Raw genomic sequence first — 21,211 nt, 5'->3', positions numbered from 1 at the left:
CAGCAGTGGGGAGAGGAGAGGCCACGAGCAAGCATCAGTGGGTATTCACTGCAGGAAACAAAGGAAACCCAGCAGTGGTGAGTTCTGCGACGTGCAAGGACGTGCGAGGTTGCTCAGCGTTATAGCTGGGACAAGTGCTCAAAAAGATTCTTGGCACCAGAGACAATGGGGCATGCCTGCATCAAAGCTCCTGCAGAGGCTGAGGCAGGAGGTTCACAAGTCTGCGGCCTGACTGGGAAGCTTAGCAAGACTCTGCAGCACAATTTTACAATGGGATGGGGCTGGAGATGTAACTCAGTGGTAGAACATTTGTGTGGCAAGTGGCAAGCCATAGCTTCAATCAGTAGCCCTGCATATGAAATAATGAAGGAGTGGATGGGTGGATGGATGGATGGATGGAAGAGAAGGTAGTGAACTATGGCTAGAATTTGTATTTAAAAGAAGGGAGAAGGACTTGGAGATTTACAGCATATACCTTCCATCCACACTGAACCTTGTGACTATTATATAGGTAATAGAATAAATAAATGAAATGAAATGAACCCCTGGATTTAACTATAGTCTCTTACACGGTTTACTGATAGCTACTTCCAGAGGATACATTAAACTTTCTTCGTCAAAGAAAATTCCTTTCCTTTCTTTCTTTTCCCTTTTTTTTTTTTGAAACCGGGAATTGATCTTTTCCCTTTTTAAGTATTGTCCAGAGTAGAATTTCTGGAATGGATAGGAAGAGACACTATGATTGACGTCAAAGTTTACTCCAGGTTAACTAAGCTTTTATAACTGTAGCTGGGTGATGAAAATTGTTGTGAACTGTTTGTGCAGAGTTCCCTCTGGTGGACCTAGGGGAGCATTGCAGTATTCTATGTGGATTTTATAGCCGCACACACGATAGCCAAAATAAAAAATATATGCAATTAAGATACAGGTATATGTGTAAGTGTACACTTTGACTAAAAATGAAAATTGATTAAAACCAATGTCTTTGTTTGTACATATGATCTTTTACTGCAAAAATGAAGTCAAAAGGAAAATCAGCCAGTGCCCCAAACACGTAACGGGGTTTCGAGGCGCTCGCCCTGGTGAATATTGACAGGGTGTTTTCTTTGAACAACGCCTCTCACCCCTCAGCAAGCCCCTTGGCTGATCGCTTTCTGCTGCCTTCTCTCGTGAGCTAAGTGACACTGTCGGGTGAAAGGGGCCTTCGGGGCAGGATCGGTGGTGCTGAGGGAACACTTCCCATGAACAGCATGGCCCAAGCGGGTGCGTGAAGCTGAGCTCTTAGCAGGTCCCCCCATAGAGCGTGAGCTACGCTAACCTTTAGCTTTTGTCATAAACTAACTGCCAGGGCGGAATTCTCTCTCCAAGGTAGGAAAAAACCAGCATGGCAGCCCGGGGGATGTGGTAGATGTGTGTGTGTGTGTGTGTGTGTGTGTGTGTGCGCGCGCGCGCTCATGAGCGCCTGTGCTTGTATGTGTACATTATGTTCATATGTGTATTCTGTATGTATATGTGTGTATTTTTAGGTGTGTGTGCATGCATTGACGTACCTGCACCCACACCTACGTACTGTATCCTCTTACCCCTAAGTGCCATCATGGAAACCGCGCCTGCCCCCTGGTGGTCAGGCAGGAGCGCAGCAAAAGGGAGAGGGCAGTGAAAGAAGGCTCTGGGAGCCTGCAGAGGAAGAGAGGGGCCCACGGAGCCCCTGGCTGAGCCCCGCGGAGCACCTCGCATGCACTGTCTCCTTCAGCCTTCGCGGTGCCCCCGGACAGAAGGAGCCATCTTCCCTCACTTTGGAGACGGAAAGGGGGGCGCGGAGAGGGGGGTGGTCGCAGCCGCAGTTGCCGTGGCCCGCAAGTGGCACAGCTGGAATCTGAAGGCAGGTGTAGCTGAGAACCATCCCAGGATTCCCGGAACGGTGGGCACTGGCCGGCCGCTGCCTGCGTGTCAGGGTCCTTCAGGTCGCCTGCTTTGTGCTGCGCCCTCTATTTCTAGTTCTCAGAAGCAAGGCCCCAGTGCTAATTTCAAGGCACCCCGATGGAGGGCCGTGGGGCAGCTTCTTTGTGTCCCTGAGACGGTCACGTTGAGCTGGAGAGGGGGCTTTCTGGAAAAGCCCACAGGCGGACGCGGTTGGAAAGAAACGAGAAGAGCGCACATGGCGCGTGCCCGGGAGGCTCCCGGCCGGCTGATGAGCTCCGCGCGCAGCATCCTCTGGACCAATTCCGGGAGAGATGAATTTAGGTTGTGTTCCGCAGTGGCAGCTCTAAGAACGCAAGGACTGAACATTGACCAATACTGAGATCTGGTTTTCAAAGAACAAGAAAGAAAATATGTTTCTCTGTGAGAGGCACAGCGTGTTCTCAGTGGTCACCGCGGAGTGAAGTTGTGCTTTGAGACTCGCGACAAAGATGACCGTGACCAGCTCGCTTAAGAGCGCATGCGCACACACTCAGCCTCGTCACGGCCCAGCAAGGCAGCCGTAGTTGCTCCTTCACCTGTTCTCAGAGCATGCGAGCCTGTCTTACAAGATGCCACGTGCTTGCGCTCTGCAAGGTTGCAAAGAAAGGGTTGGTAGTCAGTTGCCAACGAAGGAGCACGAAGCCAAAAGAATAAGATGTGTTATGTACACGCTCCCCGTGATGAAAGTAATCGTTATTCACTGCACAGCCACACTACTACTAATAAAAATTTAAAAACTAAATGTACTTGGTGTTTCCATTGGGTGGCAACTCATGCTTGAACATCGTTCCTCAGCAAATAAAATAATGTATTACATTTTAGCCTTATAATATTTTCCAAAAGCTAAAAAAAAAAAAAATCAATAAAATCTACATAATAGAAATGGGCAGGTGCTAACAGTTAGCTAAGGTAAAAGCAAAGAGATTCCACTTTGGGCGGGGGGTGGGGGCGTTTCAACACTAACGCTGTAGCTCATTCAAAAGAGAAGTCTAACTTGTTTCTTTCCCATATAGATGTCTTGGGGACACATCAGCCTTGTCATCCTTCTTGTAAAACCTGCGATGGGTCTGCATCTCTGTGTACTTCATGTCCAAAAGGTCAGTGAGGCATGTGACAAGAGGTGGCAGTAGCCAGGCTGATTCCCTGCCGCTGGTGCATGTTGGCATCTTTGGGACCTTATTCTAGAGCACCCTCATCACAGTGGCTACTGTGGAGTCACCAGGGACCCACACATGGGCCAGTAATAAGCACTAGCTTTCAAAGGAAAAAGAAAGTTTCATAATTAAGAAGCATGATGAAGTTACGTTGACTTGGCCAGAGAATTTAGTGCGCTGCATGGATTCTTGATACTTCTACAGATTCTCTTGCTCTTTTAAAATGCACGGCCCAAAATAAGATACTTTAAGGTACAGATTGTGAGAGTGGACAAAAAGCCTGTGTGTCTTTCCTGCTTCATTACTGGTACCAAATTTAAGGTTGGGAGGGGGAGGTGACAAGCTCAATAAATCCTCACTGTCTTTGGCCAAAGACAATGTAAATGCTGTAATTCCCCTGAAAAGAGAGATTGTTTTATTTGTGTAGTGCAGTCCCATGAATAATGTTACTCAGTTAGTGGTTACTTTGAAGGCTGTATGGGAACATGCACTGTTAGGACAGTGGCCCCCCCATATCCTTGGGATGGATTTCAAGACCCTCAGAATGTGGAGAAAACTGTTGACAGGGCCTCACCCTGCAGATATGATTTTTCCTATAGTTTCCTATGATAAGGTTTAGTTTATAAATTAAGTACAGTATGAGATTCACAAGTAATAGAAAAATAACAGTATCCTGTCATAAAAGTGATTTATGAATTTTTCTGTCTGAAATTTTCCATTTAATATTTTGACCTCGAGCATCTAAAGCTGTTGGGAAGTAAACCATGGCTAAGGAAAGAATAGTGTGGCGAGCTGTAATGTGAAATAATAGCAATGCATGGACTGAGGTTTAAAATAGTCCACAGCAGCTGGGGACGTAGCTCAGTGGCACAGCACCTGCCTGGCAAGCACCAGACCCTGAGCTAGATAAGGGGCGCCAAAAAAGAAAAAAAAATGTAGTATTTAAGTAATACATGGACCAAGATTCTAATCATATAAAATATAAAAGTCTATACCAGGCCCTTGCACTTGCCAGGCAGGCATTGTGCTGCTGAGTTATAGCCCCAGCCCCCGAAATTTAGTTTCTTTAACACTAATATGTGTTTTGTTTTTTAATTAAATGTAAAGCTGCACAGTCCATTCCAAAGGGAGGTGGTTAGTGGTTATAGGAGCTGCTAGGGGCTAGTTTCCTCGTGAGACAGGGCGGGAGGGAGGAAGCAGCCCGCCCCCCCGCGGCTGTCTCACCACTGCAGGACCTAGGCAGGGGTGTCCGCAAGGTTGACCAAGAGGGCAGAGGGCGCCTGCCATGGCTGTTGGAAGGAAGTGACAGATGCAGGACCGGAACCTCCTGCCCTGCTTTTCCTTCTAAGCTCACCATGGGGAACAGCATCACTGCTAGCTGATGTCAGGGCTGGAAACTTCCCGCCAAAAGCTGAAAGCAGCCCTCACATGCTCAGCACAACGAGCACACGGGTGAGGAGCACACACGGTGACTGTTCTCTGCCCCTTCCTGGATTTCTAGGTGCTTATCTGCAGGCCCAGGCCTGTGTGTCCTCCTGTCCGCAAGGCACGTGGCCCTCAGTCGAGAGTGGCAGCTGCGAGAACTGCGCAGAAGACTGCGCCTCTTGCTCTGGGGCCGATCTTTGCACGCAGTGCCGCGCTCAGCCAGACCAGCCTCTCTTCCTGCACCAAGGCAGGTGCTACCACAGCTGCCCTGAGTAAGTTTCCTCTTCCCTTTGCTTCCTGGTTGAGTTCCCTCTCCCGGATACCTTGTAAACCATTCCCAAGGCGCTGCGTCTCTTGGCCAGAGCACCCACGTAACGGTCCTTGGGTGACTCACATCTGCTTTGGTAACAGTGGCTGTCACTTACTAAGGCCCGGTGCCCCTTTCTCTCTGTACCTACTCTGTGCACCTGTCTTTACCTTTGTGAAAATATGGTCCTGCCTTACGCATTGCAAAACAGTGGGGCTAAATTCTGAGAAATGCATCATCTGGCAGTTTCATGCTGTAAGCATCAAAGTGAGTTCCCATGAACCTGGGTATCTCACGGAGGCTGTGAGTTATCCCGGCACACCCCAGGGCCACTGTGACCACAACAACATTGTGATATGGTGTATGGTGGTCTCCTCCTACCTCATATTAATGATTAGGTATTCCCACTTTTTTTTTCCACCATCACAAAAGTAAATCTGTGAAATGGAACTACAGTCTAAAGTAGATGAGTTAAGAATTGCAAATAACAGGCAAATAAGAATGTCTGGTTAGTTATTTGTTGACTCCGTGGTTTCTTCACCCCCTGGGTTTATAATCCCCTTTGTCTTCCCATCAATGGCCCTACCTCCAGCATTTCCCTAAAAGAGAAGCGAGTAGAATGGAAAGAACACCAGGAAACTTCCAGCAGTGAGTCACAACAGCCAGGCAAAGTGGCCCAGACGGTACAGCCTTTATTGTCTTATCTTACATAACAAGTTAGAAAATCCAGCCTTGGCTACTTCCATAGCCAGCCAAGTCCCTGGAAGCCTAGGTCTTCTGCCTCGCTCTTGTTCCTCTTGTCCTCTCCAGAGTCCTGCCAGCTGCCTCCCTTCCAAATGTCCCCACCCCACACGCTCACAAGCAGAGACAGACATAGGATTATGTCTCAGTTCAGCTCCCTTTTGAGAGGAAAGAAAGCTTCCTCAAACTTCCTCCTGCTCTCAGAACATGTTCTTTGCACCTCCTTCAGCCTGTCTTGGGCAAGAACAGAAGCACGGTTGTCTGCCCTTATCCCTGGCAGGCACAGTCCAAGACCCCTGTGGGTATGCTACCAAACCCTCTCTACAAGGGCACTGTGTCTTCTCACACATACACACATACATACACACCTGTGATAAAGTCTAACTTATAAGTTAGCCAAAGGAGAGATCAACGCTAACAATAAAATAGAACAATTATAGTCGTGTAATGAAAGTTATGTCTCTCAGTCTCTGCCTGCCTGTCTCTGCCCCATCTCTGTCTCTGACTCTCTGTCTTTTTCTTTCTCTTTTTGTGAGGGGTTGCTGAGGATTGACCCCATAGCCTTCTCACTGAGCTACATGCCCAGCCTTTATTTTGTGCTTAACTTTAAGGTCTCACTAGATCGCTAAATTTTCCAGGCGAGGCTCCAACTTTCAGTCTTCCTGCCTCATCCTCCCAGGGTGGTAGGGTCATAGGCATGCGCTGCTGCTCCCAGCTCTCACTTCCTGTGGTCATAGACGATACACCCTGCATGATGAGATGAAGGCAGGTGAATGCCATAGACACTATTCCACATCACAGGCTGCTACCTACAGGTAACACAAGCTTGGGAGGCCGTGGACACCGCCCAAGACTCACAGCCCTAGCAAGCTCTCATCACAGCCCTTGGGATGGCACACAACTACAATGCACCAACTGAATGTAAAATTCTGCAATTTTACATTCAACATTTTCAGACTCTGATGAAAAAAATCAACCAGAAAGCCAATCTGAAAGCTCAGAAAGCAAAACTGGAGATACAAGGGCAGACTACTATACAAGGCGCAGTTTAAGCTGAACCCCAAGTCATCCCTGAACTGACAACAAACTCAGAACACTGACAGGAAGAACAGGAGGGGGGAACAAAAAAATAATTTGGAGAAGCAATGGACTGTATTTTAAGAAATTAGATATTACAGTTGCCTTCTGATTAAAGAAATTCTATGGGAAAAAAAGAGACATAGAATTAATCTCATCACTCTGGAAAGCTGAAACAGGAGGATTGCAAGTTCTAACCAATTTAGCAAGACTGACTCAAAGGGTGATCAAGTTCAGTATGAAGGAACTGGGCTCAATCCCCAGTAGCACTGAACAATGAAGTATTTTCTAATAAGTTACTTATCTATGTGCATTATCCAGATAGACTCAGAGGAGTAAAAACAAGCCGTGGTACTTAACCCACAAGTAACATCCCAAATAGTGTACACAGCCAAGCACACTCAAGTCACCTTGCAGACAGTGTAGTTAGTGCCCCCCTAGGAGTAAGAACTGATAATGACACAGCATGGACATGTGTGGATATGCCGGGGAAAGCCTATATTTCTATCAAGAATTGATATTGATGTTGAGAGCTAACTGAAATGAATTAAAGGCACACAAAGGGAGTACAGCCCAGCAAATTCACCTCGGCCCATGTCAGGCTTCTGGGGTGCTAATTCTCAGAGGGCCAAGAGATCCTGAGAGGAAAGAAATTATTTTCAAAACAGCTATTTTTGTTTGCTTGCTTGTTTTTGAGCGCGTATGCCTTCTGCTATGTGCTTCAACTGCACAATCCCTTCAGTCTTCACAAGAATTCTCGTATTCATACCCTACGATTTCCCCCTGCTTTACAGATGAAGGAAAAGGTAATGTGCCCAACAGTGTATAAGAAATAGAACAAAAGTGGCGATTAGAGATCTACTTACCAAAGCCAGTCATTGTGTCCCCATCAGTCTTGACCCCAGAGGGATTGCCATAGTTGTGAGTGTTGTTCCTCATTGCCAAGTGTGGTGTGGTGGTGCACACCAGTAATCCCAGCACTCCAGAGGCTGAGGCAGGAAGATCACCATGAGTTTGAGGTCGACCTGGGCCCCAAAGTAAGTTCAAGGCCAGCCTAAAGTACATAACAAGATCCTGTCTCAAAGATTTTTTGTCTTATTTAACCATCACCATTTTTTCACAGCTTTTTCCTGGGTTTTCTTTTTTTTTTTTTTTATGTATTTAATACAGGGCCTACAGGGTCTCACTATATAGATTGGACTCATAGTGATTCTCCTGTTTTTCAGCCTCCCAAGCACTGGGATTACAGGTGTGTGCCACCACGCCCAGTCTCAATGGCCATCTCAGCACACCCTGAAGGCAGAACCAGCACGGCACACCAGGGATCAAACCCCAGTCCCTGCATCTGCCTAAGCAGGAGCTATCTGACTAGCCCTTTCCTGAGTTTTTCAACATGAGAACTTTTTTTTTTTTTTTCTTTTGTACTAGGGATCAAACTCATGACCTTGTGCTTGCCGGGCAGGCATTTATGCCACTGAGCTAGCTCCCCAGCCCTCAATATGAGAATTGACAGTGCACTAAAACAAGGAAGAAATGTCTTTGGCTTTCCTCCAGTTAATGAGCCACTCAACACTTTATTCTTTCCTCTTAAGTCTTGGTTCAACTATTTATAAGAATCAATGAAACAATGCAGATATGTAGCAGCTAAGATGTTTTGTTTTTATTTTATTCTGTTTATTTTTGGGATAGGGTCTCACTATATAGCCTAGCGTGGCACTTAACTTGCTACATCATCCAGACCAGCTTCAAACTTATGGTCCTCTTGACCCAGCCTCCCAAGTGCTGAGATTCCAGGCGTGTGTCACCACCACACCCAGCTATATTTTGTATTTTTTGAGCAGTAGGCTACCAGAATGAACTGGGAATCCTGCAGAATGTAGAACACAAATATATTCTTCTTGTTTTGAACAGAATGTTCCGATTACAGCAGGGTCCCCACCTTTGTGTTTATAAGAGAAATGAGGGGGAGATAATCCATGGAACATACACTCTTCAGCTTGTCTTGGGAGGCTTTGTAGTTATTTCTGGAAAGTGGCCCTTTAGGGTGTGACCCGTCCTAGAACAGCACCATGAGCTGTGATAGGAGCAACCCTGTCTTTTTTTTTTTTTTTTTTTTTTTCGCCGAATGGCTTGAAGGCATGACTGGCTGTCTTGTGTTGTGGGGATCGAACCACAGCAACCTGAGCCTGACTGCTTTGTTGAAGCAGCCACTTAAAGAACTGACCTAAGGGGCAGGCCCCCGCAACCCTGTCTTGAACGAGCATCTGAGTCCTCAGAACCGCTTCTCAGTCGACCTTCATGATCACCACTTTTGCAAATATGGTAGATTCACCAAGCAAGGAAGTGTGAGTGTAACACACACTGTTCTTGTTATTGTGTAAAAAGCAAATAAAACAAAAACCAAAACCCAATCTAAAATGTGTTTGAAGTCAACCAATATGAAGATTTGAAACTTAGGTAGGAGAAAAATAGTCTTGTTTGAAGCACTGGAAGTCACTGTCTTGGGGTCTGTCAAATGCAGGTAAAGTGGTAAAATCGTAACTTTCACACTATGCTTATCTAGGCCCTGGGTGCTTTGACTTAAACAATTTAATACGTGTGGTAATTTCCTTTCAAATGAATTATGTGTCTTATTAAATAAAAATAATAATGAAATAGCAAAAAGATTTGTAAATGCCAGCACAGATCTCTATGGACAAGGCTGATTTTAGCAAAGTGGCTCTCTGGAAAACACCACCTAAAGACTTTTCTTCACACAAAACACTGCATGTAGATAGATGATGATAGCAACTTCACACCTAAGGCGTGTTAGCCAGTTTGCCATCCCTATGACAGCATACTTGAGTGCGTCACTTTATGAAGATGAAAGGTTGTTTGGCTCACCATGTTGGTGGTTCTACCTCAGGATCAGTCGGCCCATGCTTTGGGCCCTCTGACAAGGCCACACATCACAGCAGGCACATGCATCAGAAAAAAGCTGATGAACTGCCTGGCAGGAAGCAAAAAGAGAGATGAGGAGGAGACTTTGATGGGAAAAAAAAAAAGAAAGATGAAGAGGAGTTCTATGGTCCACTTCAAAAGCACATGTCCAGGGCCCCAAAGGCCCTCCAGGCCCCTCCACTTCGACTACCCCCATGGGAGCCACGCCTTTCACACACAGTATTGCAGTGTCCAAACCATAGCAGCAGCGAGTGAATGGATAAATTAAATGTGTTATGTAGTGTAAAAAGACAAACTGAAGCGCATTAAAATATAAGTTTATTTGAGCATTCCATGATTCACAATACCAGCCAGCAAGAGGTTCAGTGTCCCCCTAGGGAATAAGAGGAAACATTTAGAAAGCAATCATGAAAATGAGACAAGAATACATGTTTAACTGATTAAGGTGGGAAGCTACTTTAGAGGTTAGAGATTAGTTGGTGGTTTCTGATTGGCTGAGCTTGAGGTCCTTTTACTCTTTACACTGGTTTCCATTTGCTTGCATGGGAACTCAAGCGCGGGAGCTGCTGTCTCAGCTTAATGGCCTCCCGTTCAATTATTTTTAACACCAGACAGCAGAATATTCTTCAACACTAAAAATAAATGGACTATCAAGCCCTGAAAAAGCAAGGAGGTATTGTGAATGCACTTTACAAAGTAAAAGAAACCAACCTGAGAAGGCTATCTACAAACTACATGAGCCCACCCACAGCCTGGCATTCTGAAAAACTATGGAGACATTAAAAATTGGTTACTGGGGAGAAAGAGATCATTAGGCTCGGCACAGAGGATCTTAATGCAGGGAAATTAGTCTGCAAGGCATCATGATGGTGGTACATCCATTATGCATCTATCCAAGTCTGTAGAATGTGCAGCCCAAGGGTGAGCACTAGTGAACCTATGTGCCAATGTGTCAATGGGGTTGACCATTGGTAACAAATGGACCCCTCGGGTGGGAGCTGTTGACTGCGGAGGAGCCTGCACGTGTAGAGGGTGTGTGAGTAGTCTCCACTGTGCTGTGAGCTCAAAACTATCCCAAAAGATGAAGCTTATATTTTTAAAAAGTTCGCATATTGCCTCTGGCTGCCTCCCAGAAGCTTCTGGTACTCATTTTTGAGCCAACAGTAGTCTTCAATTGGTTCCCTTTTCCTTTTTGCTTGAACCTGTGCCTCTCATTTCAGGATTTCATCCCCAGTTCCCTGGGTCTCTCCTAATTGAAGCCTGAAGAGTTCCCCATGTTGTGCGTTTTCAGCTTCTATGTGGATTTGCTCTTTTTTAAGTGTCCAGGAACAAAAGAGATTCCTTGGTACCTCAGAGGATTGGTTCTAGGACTCCCTGCAGCTGAAGTCCCTTCTGTGAAAAGGCTGAGTGTTTGCATATAACCTGTACACAACCCTCAGCATCTCCACAGGGCTAATGATACCTAATACAATGCAAATACAATGGGAATAATTGGCATGCTGCACTGTTTAAAGAATAATGCCAACAACAAAGGTCCGTTCAAGGCGAATACAGATGCACCCATGCTAAGTTTAACTACAGCGCACCTGACCTACTGGTGACTAACCACCCCCCCCCCAATAGAAACCCTTCCTGGACCAAAAAGATTAACTGTAGTCAGAGGCCCCAGTGTGGCCTCACATTCAAAGTTCCCTGAAGATTGTGCTCATACCACAGGCGCCCAACCCTCACCCTCTAAAGATGGGTTGCCTTTTCTCTAGTGGCCAGTCTCCAACCTAGGCTCAGCATGGGCATGGCTATCCCACCTCGAGTTGTCTCTTCCCCTTGGACCAGGCAGCGCCAAGGAGCTTAGTATGATGAATAAAAGTGTTCCTATCGCTTGAGAAATTCCAAGGATTTGAGATCAGCTGGCAAGAAAGACCAGATCTCTTCCTGTGACGCTTAAGCTTCTCAGTACTACACACAGGAACAATAAATCTATCCACTTTGTAGCCCCATGAACAATGTACTCTACTTGAGAGCACACTACATTTCCTTAACTTCCAAATTCTCAAATCTGTCAAACTCCTGCTGTCGGCAAATCCATTTGTTATACAAACTTTTTAAGATAGCCTTTGTTCACCACTACAGTCAGAAAAAGCTTAAGACGCTACTGCTGTATGCAAAAGAATCTGAACTCAGCTTTCCTCTCCATAGTATCTGACTCCTTTCCTTCTACCTCAGCTGCTTTCTTCTTGCAGAATTTCTTTTTTAGCCCTCATTTAAAATGTGACTTTTATTTTTTTTTAATCTTTTATTTGTTTATTTGGTACAAGGTCTCACTACACAGCTCAGATTCTCAAGTGCTGGATTACAGGCATGTGCCACCAGCCTGGTTTCAGAGGCTGGCGCAGTGCTGCTGGGGTTCCAGGTTGGCAAGGCAAGCAGTTCTGGGGATCCAACTCTGGTTCTTGGGCTTGCCAGGCAGGCACTTAGACCCCTAAGCTATCTCCCCAGCCCAACCATTGTTTTGTCTTGTTTTGTTTTAAATAAAAATCACAAGTTGTACACTCATCCCTCAGTTGTATTTTTCTAAACGTCCTTTCTCTTAATTGGTCCATGGTTCCAGTGCATGCAGTTCTTTCAAGCCCCCTACCCCCACCCCCGCCCTCAGCTTTTCTGCCCCTCACTTGCTTGACAACTGCAGCAGCTCTGGGGATTCAGTCTGCACTTGTCTCAGCTCACCTAAACTTGGTGGGAGCCCAGTCTGCCCTGACCCGCTGCTCCCTTGCTCTCTGCTCCAAACACAGTGGCTTCTATGCCAAAGATGGCTCCTGTGAGCGCTGCAGCTCTCCGTGTAGAACATGTGAAGGAAACGCCACCAACTGTCAGTCGTGTGAAGGCAGCTTCATCCTGGCCAGAGGAGTGTGCAGGAAAACTTGCCCCGAGAGGCACGTGGCTGTGGCGGGCGTGTGCCAGCCCTGCCCTGAGGAGTGTCAGGACTGCATCCACGAGAAGGTGTGCAAAGGTGAGGCCAAGCAGGGTCCCTGAGAATCCTCCTCCTCTGCCCTTCTGAAGTCTGTCCATCTCCACGCCCTCCACTGAAGAACTCAAGGGTGAGATGCACACTTTCTACAGTGCATTCCGTAAGCCACAGCACACACAGTTTCTTACACAAACACACAGACACTCAGGGAGTGGGTGCCAAGCCCTACAGGTGACAGCCATAATAAACAGCAAAAGATGGAGGAAGCTGGAAAAATACAATTGTTACAAAAAAGAAGAGAAAAGTTCAGGCAACCGTGAAACTGAGAAGAGCACATGGGCTATAAGCAAGGCTTTTTTCTCTGGAATTGCCTCCCAAGAAAGCCTCTCCACTTTCCTTTTCAAAATAAGATGGACTCACTTGCCTTGTGCTGTCCTATCCAATGATTCTTTGGCTATGCCCAGGATTCCCCCTACAATAAGTAAAAGAAGATGCAGAAAATAAACCTACAATACACTAATCTATTCAATTAATGAATGAAAATTTAATCTAATAATTCTTAAACTGCTTTTTGTTTTAAATAGACTCTGAGGTGCTTGGTGCCGATTGAAATATCTGTCAAATATTGTCCAAATTTTCTGAGTAACACCTGCAGCCTTTGCGTCCCAGGGGCACAATCATTGCAGCACGCAAGCCCAGGGCCACCTAACAGGCTGTTGGGGGGCCTCCTCCTCCCAGAGCAGGGCTTCTTAGACCTCAAGAATGTGGCCTTACAGGGAAGGGTGGGGCCACTGCTTATGCGGGTCAAATGAACCAAAGCGGGGAGAAACAGGCTAGCCCCTGCAAAGGGAATGAATTCTTTTCTCCAGCCCATTGGGCCTATGAGCTGCCTCTTCCTTTCCCCAGAGTGCTTGCCTGACTTCTTCCTGCTCCATGGCGAGTGTCTCACATCATGTCCCCGGGGGTTCTACCCTGACTTGCATCAGTGCATCCCCTGCCACAAAGACTGTCTGCAGTGCAGCGGCCCCAAGGCGGATGACTGCGAGCTCTGTGCTGAAACCTCCATGATCTTCTATGAGGGGCTGTGCGTAGACGAGTGTCCCAAGGGAACTTACTATGATGAAGAGGACGAGGAATGCAAAGGTAAAGACTTCCAGGGTGCCCGGCCACCATACTATGCCAGGGAGCTCAATGAGACTGTCTCTGCCAAGACAAAACAGGCTCTGAGTTCCAACACAGAAGTTCAGTACCAAAGCTGTTGTCCCGCCCTGACCTTTCCACTCAAGGAAGCTGATTCTGAAGGTGTTCTAATCAATTTTAAGAGAATTAGTCATAATATTAGATCATGTAGTTCATTAGTAACAGGTCCACCGACCCCCTTTCTAATGATAGGTATCAGCAAGGATTCTCACTGTGATGATTGCCAGCAGAGCTGTTGAGCCCTCAAGAGCTGATCAAAGTGGAGATTTTCTTAAAGTTGTAAGGCACTCTGAAGTCATCACACGAGCGCACTGTGCCATAGGGCTGCTCCCACATGCCTCTGTCTCCTCTCACAGCGTCCTTGTCACTTGCAGTCCCTGTGTGAATGTAATTCCCTACATGTTCAAGAAACAGCCAGCAATATTTCTACATCCTTATGTTTTAACTGGGCATGAGTCCTTTGCCTCTTGTTATCATGGAGGAGAAACAAGCCTAATTGTCCATCAATAGAGGAATTCTCCAGCAAATGAAAGAAGTGTCCTTGGGGCAGGACTTCCCAAGGCCCAGATGGTTTCTACACCCTGCTGGGCAGAGCTAGCAAGTGCACCTGTTAAGGACCTGGACGCAGCTCTTGCTCCTACTGGCCTTTCCCAGTCCATAGCTCCAGCTGCAGCTTCCCAGTGCAGATACAATGAGATGACAGTGACAGCAGGAATCCTCCTGTTGAGCTGGGGAATGCTTGGGGGGCCTCCATGTGTCATGTGTTCCTGCAGGCCTAGAGGACAAGATGTACCCAATTCCTGCCCTCATGGAGTTCACACTATGAGGCAGACAAGCAGTAAAGAAGATGAGTTAAGGGAGGGAAAAAAAAAAAAACTAGACAAGCAAGGGAATAGGAAGATGGTCAAGATAGGGACAGAAAGATGGAGCAAAGTGGGGCAGAAACTCCAGAGAAGACCTGGAAAATGTCCATCACAAAATGGAGGGAGCAACATGAGAATGTGTGGGCACACATCTGGGGAAAGCTCTAGGCCAACGGAGTGGTAACTGCTACCACCTTGGGCTGGGTGAGTTCTTCCCATTTTGTGGTCTAACAAATATTCATGGAGTGCTTGCTTTATATACAGGACTTCTCCTGGGTGCTATGCATTCATAAATGTGAGAGGTCTTTTCTGTCAGTGGGCAGATGTAATATAGAGCACCAGTTATGAGGTGAAGGAAAGACATGCTGAAATGCCTCATGCTCGTGTGCGATGGTGCTGCCGCAGAAGGGCCTGCCATTGCTTTGATGCCACGTGGGGAATTACAGAAGCATTATTAATCTTTCTGAGTTGGCCATTTCACAAAGGAGGGAAAACAGCTATTGTTTTCTCATTTTGCAATGAGAATGCTGCACCCAGAGCCCAAAGGCTGAGCCCAACTCAAGATGTTATTCTATTGCACAAAGCCTGGAAGTCTCCTGGAGGAGGGGTCCCTCTCACTCTGCTCCCCTCCATACCTACAGCCTGCCACGAGTCCTGTCGCACGTGCTCGGGACCCAGGACCTGCACAACCTGCCAGGAGGGCCTGCGCATGAATATCCATGGGGCCTGCGTGCCTCACAAGGAATGTGCCGCTATCGAGTACTGGGACAAGGACGCCCATAGGTGCAAGCCCTGTCACAGGAGGTGCTTCCACTGCATGGGGCCCGTGCAGGACCAGTGTCGCAGCTGCCCGAGGAGTAGTCTTCTTCTGAGTGAGTTACTCCCCTCACCCCCTAGGGCCTTGTTTTGCTTTCCTTCTAGGAAACCATTGGTATGACTCTTGGTACTCAGCGGATATTGGTTTCTTTCTTTGTAACTTTTTTATTTTTGTTTGGGACAGTGCCAAACCTGTAGAAAAATATAAGTGTGAGAACAGCACAGAGAACGTCACAATATGTCCATTGTCCAGTGCACTTACTCCAAACTTCTTACCCCATCCCACCTGCTTTTCATTTATCCCTTCTCCCACACATGCTACCCTAGGTCGTGCATTGTCTATATTTCTTTTTTAGAACTACTGAAGGGTATGTTACTTGCATCATAGTAAGTAACTGACCCACAAACACTTTACTACTGTTTCCTAAGTATATGAACATTTTCTTACATGGTTCCAAGACAGTTGTCAATCTAATGAATTCATTTTGACTCAATACCTTATTATACTATTCTTATTAAAATGTTACCAACTCCCTTCTATTTTAGGGTTGAGCCTAGGTTTAGACATTGCACGTAGTTTCCAAGTCTTCAGCCTCCTTTAACCCAGAACATTTCCAGACGCTCCTTGTCTTTTTGATTTTGTGTTACTGTTTGCTTGTTGGTGAGGCAGGGTGTGACTGTGTTGCCTGTATTGCCCAAACTGGTCTCAAACTCAAGATTCTGCCTCAGCCTCCAGAGCCTTTGGGATTTCAGGTGTGTTCCCTCAGGCCCAGCTTGTCTTTGTAGATGCTTGAGTGGGATACAGTCTCTGGCCCTCTGATTGGCTAGGTGTGCAGTGGTCCCATATTCAGATAAGTGTGTGCATTCCCTGTCGGAACAGGCAGCCTCTGAGAGTGATACCTGGAGGCTTGTGCAGCCACCCACTTCTCATCAGTGCTGTTAACGTTGACAATCTCGTCAAGAGACGGCCCTGAATAACTGCCATTGACTCCATTGTAAATAAAAGTCTGGGTGGAGTCTCCTTAAGAACACACAGATAGTCAGGACCTCATCAGAGCTTCCCCTCGATTTGGCATGCCGTGCTCAGTAATTCTTGTTGGACATTGTGTGGCACAGCCCCAGGTCAGCTGCAGTCCGCAGATCTGTTCTGGAGGTGGCTGCTAGGATGAACCGATGTCCTCGCTTTTCAGGGACAGCATGACCAGGCTCAAGAGGAGCAAGGGAGAGAGAAGCAAAGTGAAACGCAACTCAGTGCCGGGAGAGGCCGGGAAGAAAAGAAGGAGAAATGTGAGAAGGACCAGAACATGTGTAGCTTGTCCCCAGGCACCAGGGCCGCCATGAGAAGTGAAACGTTCAAGCGTGAAACATGTGGCAGGGCCAGCCAGATAGCTCAGTGGACTAGAGCACCTGCTTAGGCAGAGCACAGTGGCCGGGCTTTGATCCCCAGTGTGTCATGCTGGCTCTGCCCCCGGGGCATGCTGAGACAGCGACTGGGACTGGGAGTGGTGGTGCGAGCCTGTTATCCAGCATCTGGGAGGCTGAAAACAGGAGAATCGCTATAAATTAGATCTTCATAGTGAGACCCTGTGGACTCCATACTAAATACAGTTTTTTGAAAAAAGAAATATGTGGCAAGATTTTCCTCTTCTTCCTGAGATAACATCAGCAAGGGCCTTGTTCTTCTGAGGAGACACAGAGACACCCACCACTGAGCCCCCACACCAGAACACACCAGAACACACCAGCTTTCATATTAATCTGCCTTAGCTCCTCTTACACAAAGCCCCATGAACCTCCTCTAGAAGTTGCTTCTTCATGAAAATATTTCATCCAGTCAAATCTCCCCTATCATCCTACCCCACAGGACCTTCCTTGCTAATTATCCCCAGTAGAGAACACCACCAGGTGTCACCTCAGATGCCTTCATGCTGTGGCAAACAGAAACACTGAAACATCACCCAAGATTTGGAGGCAGATTTATTTACATTGATGGACACTTGCCTCAAGAAAAAAAATGTCAGGCCCCAAAGGCTCAGGGAAAGAGATTTTTATGAGGTTGCAAAGGGAAAGTACAGAGGTAGAGTACTTGGCTGTCTTTGATTGATTCTTACAATATGCATCACACTGGCCAGCTGTGCCTCACAGTGACCAGTCATTTCTGAGAAACAGAAGCAACAGGAAGTGTAACAGGAACTGTAACCTGGGCAACTAACAAAAGCTGAAGTGTAATGGGGTGGGCATTTTCTGCTACATTCACATGGAAAGGAAGAAATGTCTTCACTATAAGGGGTGCTTCCTATAAATAGAGACAGGGGCACATGCAAATTAAACTAGAACTGACACTTCAGCTCTGGAGTGTCACACAGAGAGGTAGGTGTCCCTAGAGGCTGGCTGCAGTGTCTGCCTAGCCCTGGGCTTCTCACTCTCTGCCCCGCATGGCCATGTCACCAGTCAGGCTACTTAAAGCTAAACAGTATGTTGGAGTTTATGATAGACTGTGTAACCCTGAAGATGAATAATTTCTCCTTCCCCTGTCTTGCAGAGATATTACTCTGGGTGGTAAAAGGGGCTTTGAGGCTGAGATTGGCATGAAGGGATGATCCTTGATTACCTCAATGGGCCCAACATAATCACAAGGGTCTGATAAGAAAGTGCAGGAGATCAGAGTTAGTAAGACAGGATGATGCAATGACAGGGGAGAAGGACAGAGAGACGCTGCTGCCTTCGAAGATGGAGGAGGGGGCTGTGCATGCAGGCACCCTCTGGAAGGTGAAAAATTCTGGAAACAGATTCTCTTGTGGATCCACTTTAGATTCTTGGTCTCCACAACAGTAAAAAAATAGATGTGTGTGTTTCAAGCCATCAGATTACTCCTACAGAGATGTCTGTACAGAGCTGGGACTTCCTTCCCCTCCGGAGTCAGACATATCAGCTGAGGGTGAGCCACGGTCCAGTCCACCATGGCCAGCCTGCGGCTCTGTCCACCTCTACTCAGCAGCCATTTGGCTGATTCTATTTCCCAGGCTTTCATCCCCACCCCCAGCATATCCATCGGCCCACAGACCCATCGTCCATTCCTCACACACTTCCTTTCTCCGGCATGAAGGCCAAGCTGGGTATCGAGACAGGCTCTTCTCTTCCCTTGCAGACACCACCTGCGTGGACAGCTGTCCAGAAGGTTACTTCACCGATGAGGACAGACACTGGTGCACCCCCTGCCATGGCTCTTGCCGGACCTGTGATGGCACACACAGCATGCAGTGCCTCTCCTGCCGAGCAGGCTGGTTCCAACTGGGCAGAGAGTGCCTGCTCCAGTGCAGAGAAGGGTAAGACATTCAGCACAGTTGCCTGCTTCAAATTCTGCAGCTGCCCCGCCCCGGACACCATCCCCTGCAGCAGATGTGTGAACTAGCAGCCAGGCATGAATGCAGTGAGATTAAAATCTTACTGCTAAGGCGGAGCAAAGATGAACCAGTTCACAATAATAGAAGTAAAATGGGAGAGGTAGAGCGACTCTGGGAGAGAGCAGTCAGAGTCCAAATCAGACTGGCCTGAGTAATGGGTCTCAGTCAGTGCCCAGCCTCCCTGCTAACTCAGAGTACCAGCAATTCCAAAGCAGAGTCATTGCCTCCCTCTCCCGAGCAGCCCAAGAATATTCGTGGAGGTCCTTTCTCTTCAGCTTTAGCATTTGCTCCAATTCAGATTCAATCTGCAAGGCCCATCTAAGCAATGCACATGGAACATTGATGTTACAAAGGGAACCATTTCGGTTAACAGCTCCATTTATATCCCATCAATCTCCAACACATCACACCTGCCATGAATCCACAGATTATAGGTATAGTGTTCATAAGCAGCATAGATATACACGATTATCCTGAAAGCACTTAGCATTGTCTGCTAGGAAAAACTGCTGGTGTGTGCATCAGGATATCTGGTTATCGCATATTTAGAAGAGAATTTGACTGGAGTCACTGCTTTTTTCCCCTGTGGAAATCACGGGAGGAAGAAATCCTGATTGTAGACATAATGCTAGCTCCTCCTTCCCAACAAGTAACCCAGGGCCCTGAGAGCTTCCAGACCCAAATTGAGGGGTCAGAACCTTAAACTTTCTATAAAAGGTTTCACCCCCAGTTGGCGTATCTGCTGTCCTCAGCCCTAGAGCAAGCTCAGCTTGGCTCATTCATTATAGTGCAGTAAGCTGGTTTGCATCTTATGTCATTTATTTATTCATTAATTTAATGAATATGTATTTTGATTAAGAGCACCTTCTATGTTTGGTTTTTTGTTTGTTTCCTCTTGTGTTTATCATGATTTAATGATGTCTTTGTATTGGTATATGTTACATAATTCAAAAGAATATTGTAAACACAGTATATGAGTTAGGTAGTTGATCGCAAGGCACTTGTTCAAAGTAGGAAATGACAAGGGCCGGGGAGATGGCTCCGTGGAATAAGCGCTTGCCTGGCTAGCGCAGGGGCCTGAGTTCAATCCCCAGTTCCGGAAAAAAATAAAAAGCCTTGGGGGCGAGAAAGGTTATGCAGGAGACCTTGCAGGATGGGAGAAGCACTATGTGGTGGGACCAGAGACCAGAGAATCAGCAACAGAAGCACAATGGAGGAAGAGGGAAGCGAGTTCTATGTCCAAGAACACGTGAAAGAGACAGTTAGGGGCCGGCCAAATAGCTCAGCTAGGTAAAGCGCATGCTTAGGCAGACGCAGGGGCCAGCCCGGGTTCCATCTCTGGTGTGCCGGGCTGGCCCTGCTCCATGGGGCGCGCTGAGACAGCTATTGAGACTGGGTGTGGTGGAACATACCTGAAATCCCAGCTCTTGGGAGGCTGAAAACAGGAGGATCACTACGAGTCCGATCTATGTAGTGAGACCCCATAGTCCCTATAGACCCTGTCTTAGTTACTCTTCTCTCATTGCTGGGACAAATACCCGACACTCACAATGAAGGAAGGAAAGGTTTATTTAGCTCACAGTTACTGGAGGTTTCGGTCCATACTCAGCTGGGTCCAATGCAGAGCAGCACATAGCAGAGGGCAACCTTTCATGGCGGCGGCAAAGAGCAAGAGAGCAAGGGAGAAGTAGCAGCAGCTCAAACCGCTGGCTTCTCTTCCCACCTTACATTGTAATGCAAATTACCTGCCCCAGGGTAGGGGAAGTACTCACACCTATGGGTACTTCCCAGTACTTACCCAGTTATGGGTAATCCCAGCAGTACTAAGACCCATAATCCCAGCCTTGGATCACACATAATCCCAGTGGATCATGAGTTAACACAAACTCTAGAAGTCCTCACCCCATGACTGCATGAGGCTTTGCGGGGACAACTAGACACAACCCATAACAGACCCTTACTAAAAATACCCAAAAAAGAAAGAAAGAAGGAAGAAAGGAACCCAGAATGCGTAGAAGGAGGGGCTAAAAGGGGGAAGGATGACAGATCCTAAATTACAGATTTTATAAAATGGAAAGAACAGAAATTAAAGGACTTCACCAGTGAAAATCACGGTGCCCCAGCAGGCCTGGGTTCAAGGAGTGGCAGGAGTTCACACAGCAGGAAGCGAGACCCAACGTGAGGAAAGAACCTGGTGGGGCGATCAGGGCCCGCGATGGTCCACCCCCAGCCCCCAAGAGCTCTCACTCTCTCACGTGGACTGGGTGGAGTCACCAAGGATTTTGGAGTCAGCAGACGAGTTCAGCAAGATGGACAGAAATGAGTAGGTCTGGAGGACCAAAACCCTACGCAGGAGC

The 21,211-nt window shown here is 47.1% G+C and overlaps 1 protein-coding gene across 5 annotated transcripts in view; it reads left to right on the top strand.

Moving 5' to 3' along the window:
- Positions 1–21,211, top strand: part of Pcsk5 (proprotein convertase subtilisin/kexin type 5) — a 433,314-nt gene that overhangs the window by 387,372 nt on the left and 24,731 nt on the right. For all 5 annotated transcript variants that reach the window (XM_023722966.1, XM_023722964.1, XM_023722965.1 and 2 more), the window contains 6 exons: positions 2,976–3,059; positions 4,618–4,813; positions 12,396–12,613; positions 13,478–13,714; positions 15,276–15,506; positions 18,599–18,776. In XM_023722966.1, the coding sequence (XP_023578734.1) occupies positions 2,976–3,059; positions 4,618–4,813; positions 12,396–12,613; positions 13,478–13,714; positions 15,276–15,506; positions 18,599–18,776 (1,144 nt within the window). The remainder of the gene's footprint in view (positions 1–2,975; positions 3,060–4,617; positions 4,814–12,395; positions 12,614–13,477; positions 13,715–15,275; positions 15,507–18,598; positions 18,777–21,211) is intronic.

This window comes from Octodon degus, unplaced genomic scaffold (genome assembly GCF_000260255.1).
Source record: "Octodon degus isolate 3935 unplaced genomic scaffold, OctDeg1.0 scaffold00095, whole genome shotgun sequence".
Lineage (NCBI taxonomy): Eukaryota > Metazoa > Chordata > Mammalia > Rodentia > Octodontidae > Octodon > Octodon degus.
Note: the sequence above shows the minus strand (reverse complement) of the source record. Positions and strands in the feature narration are given on the sequence as shown.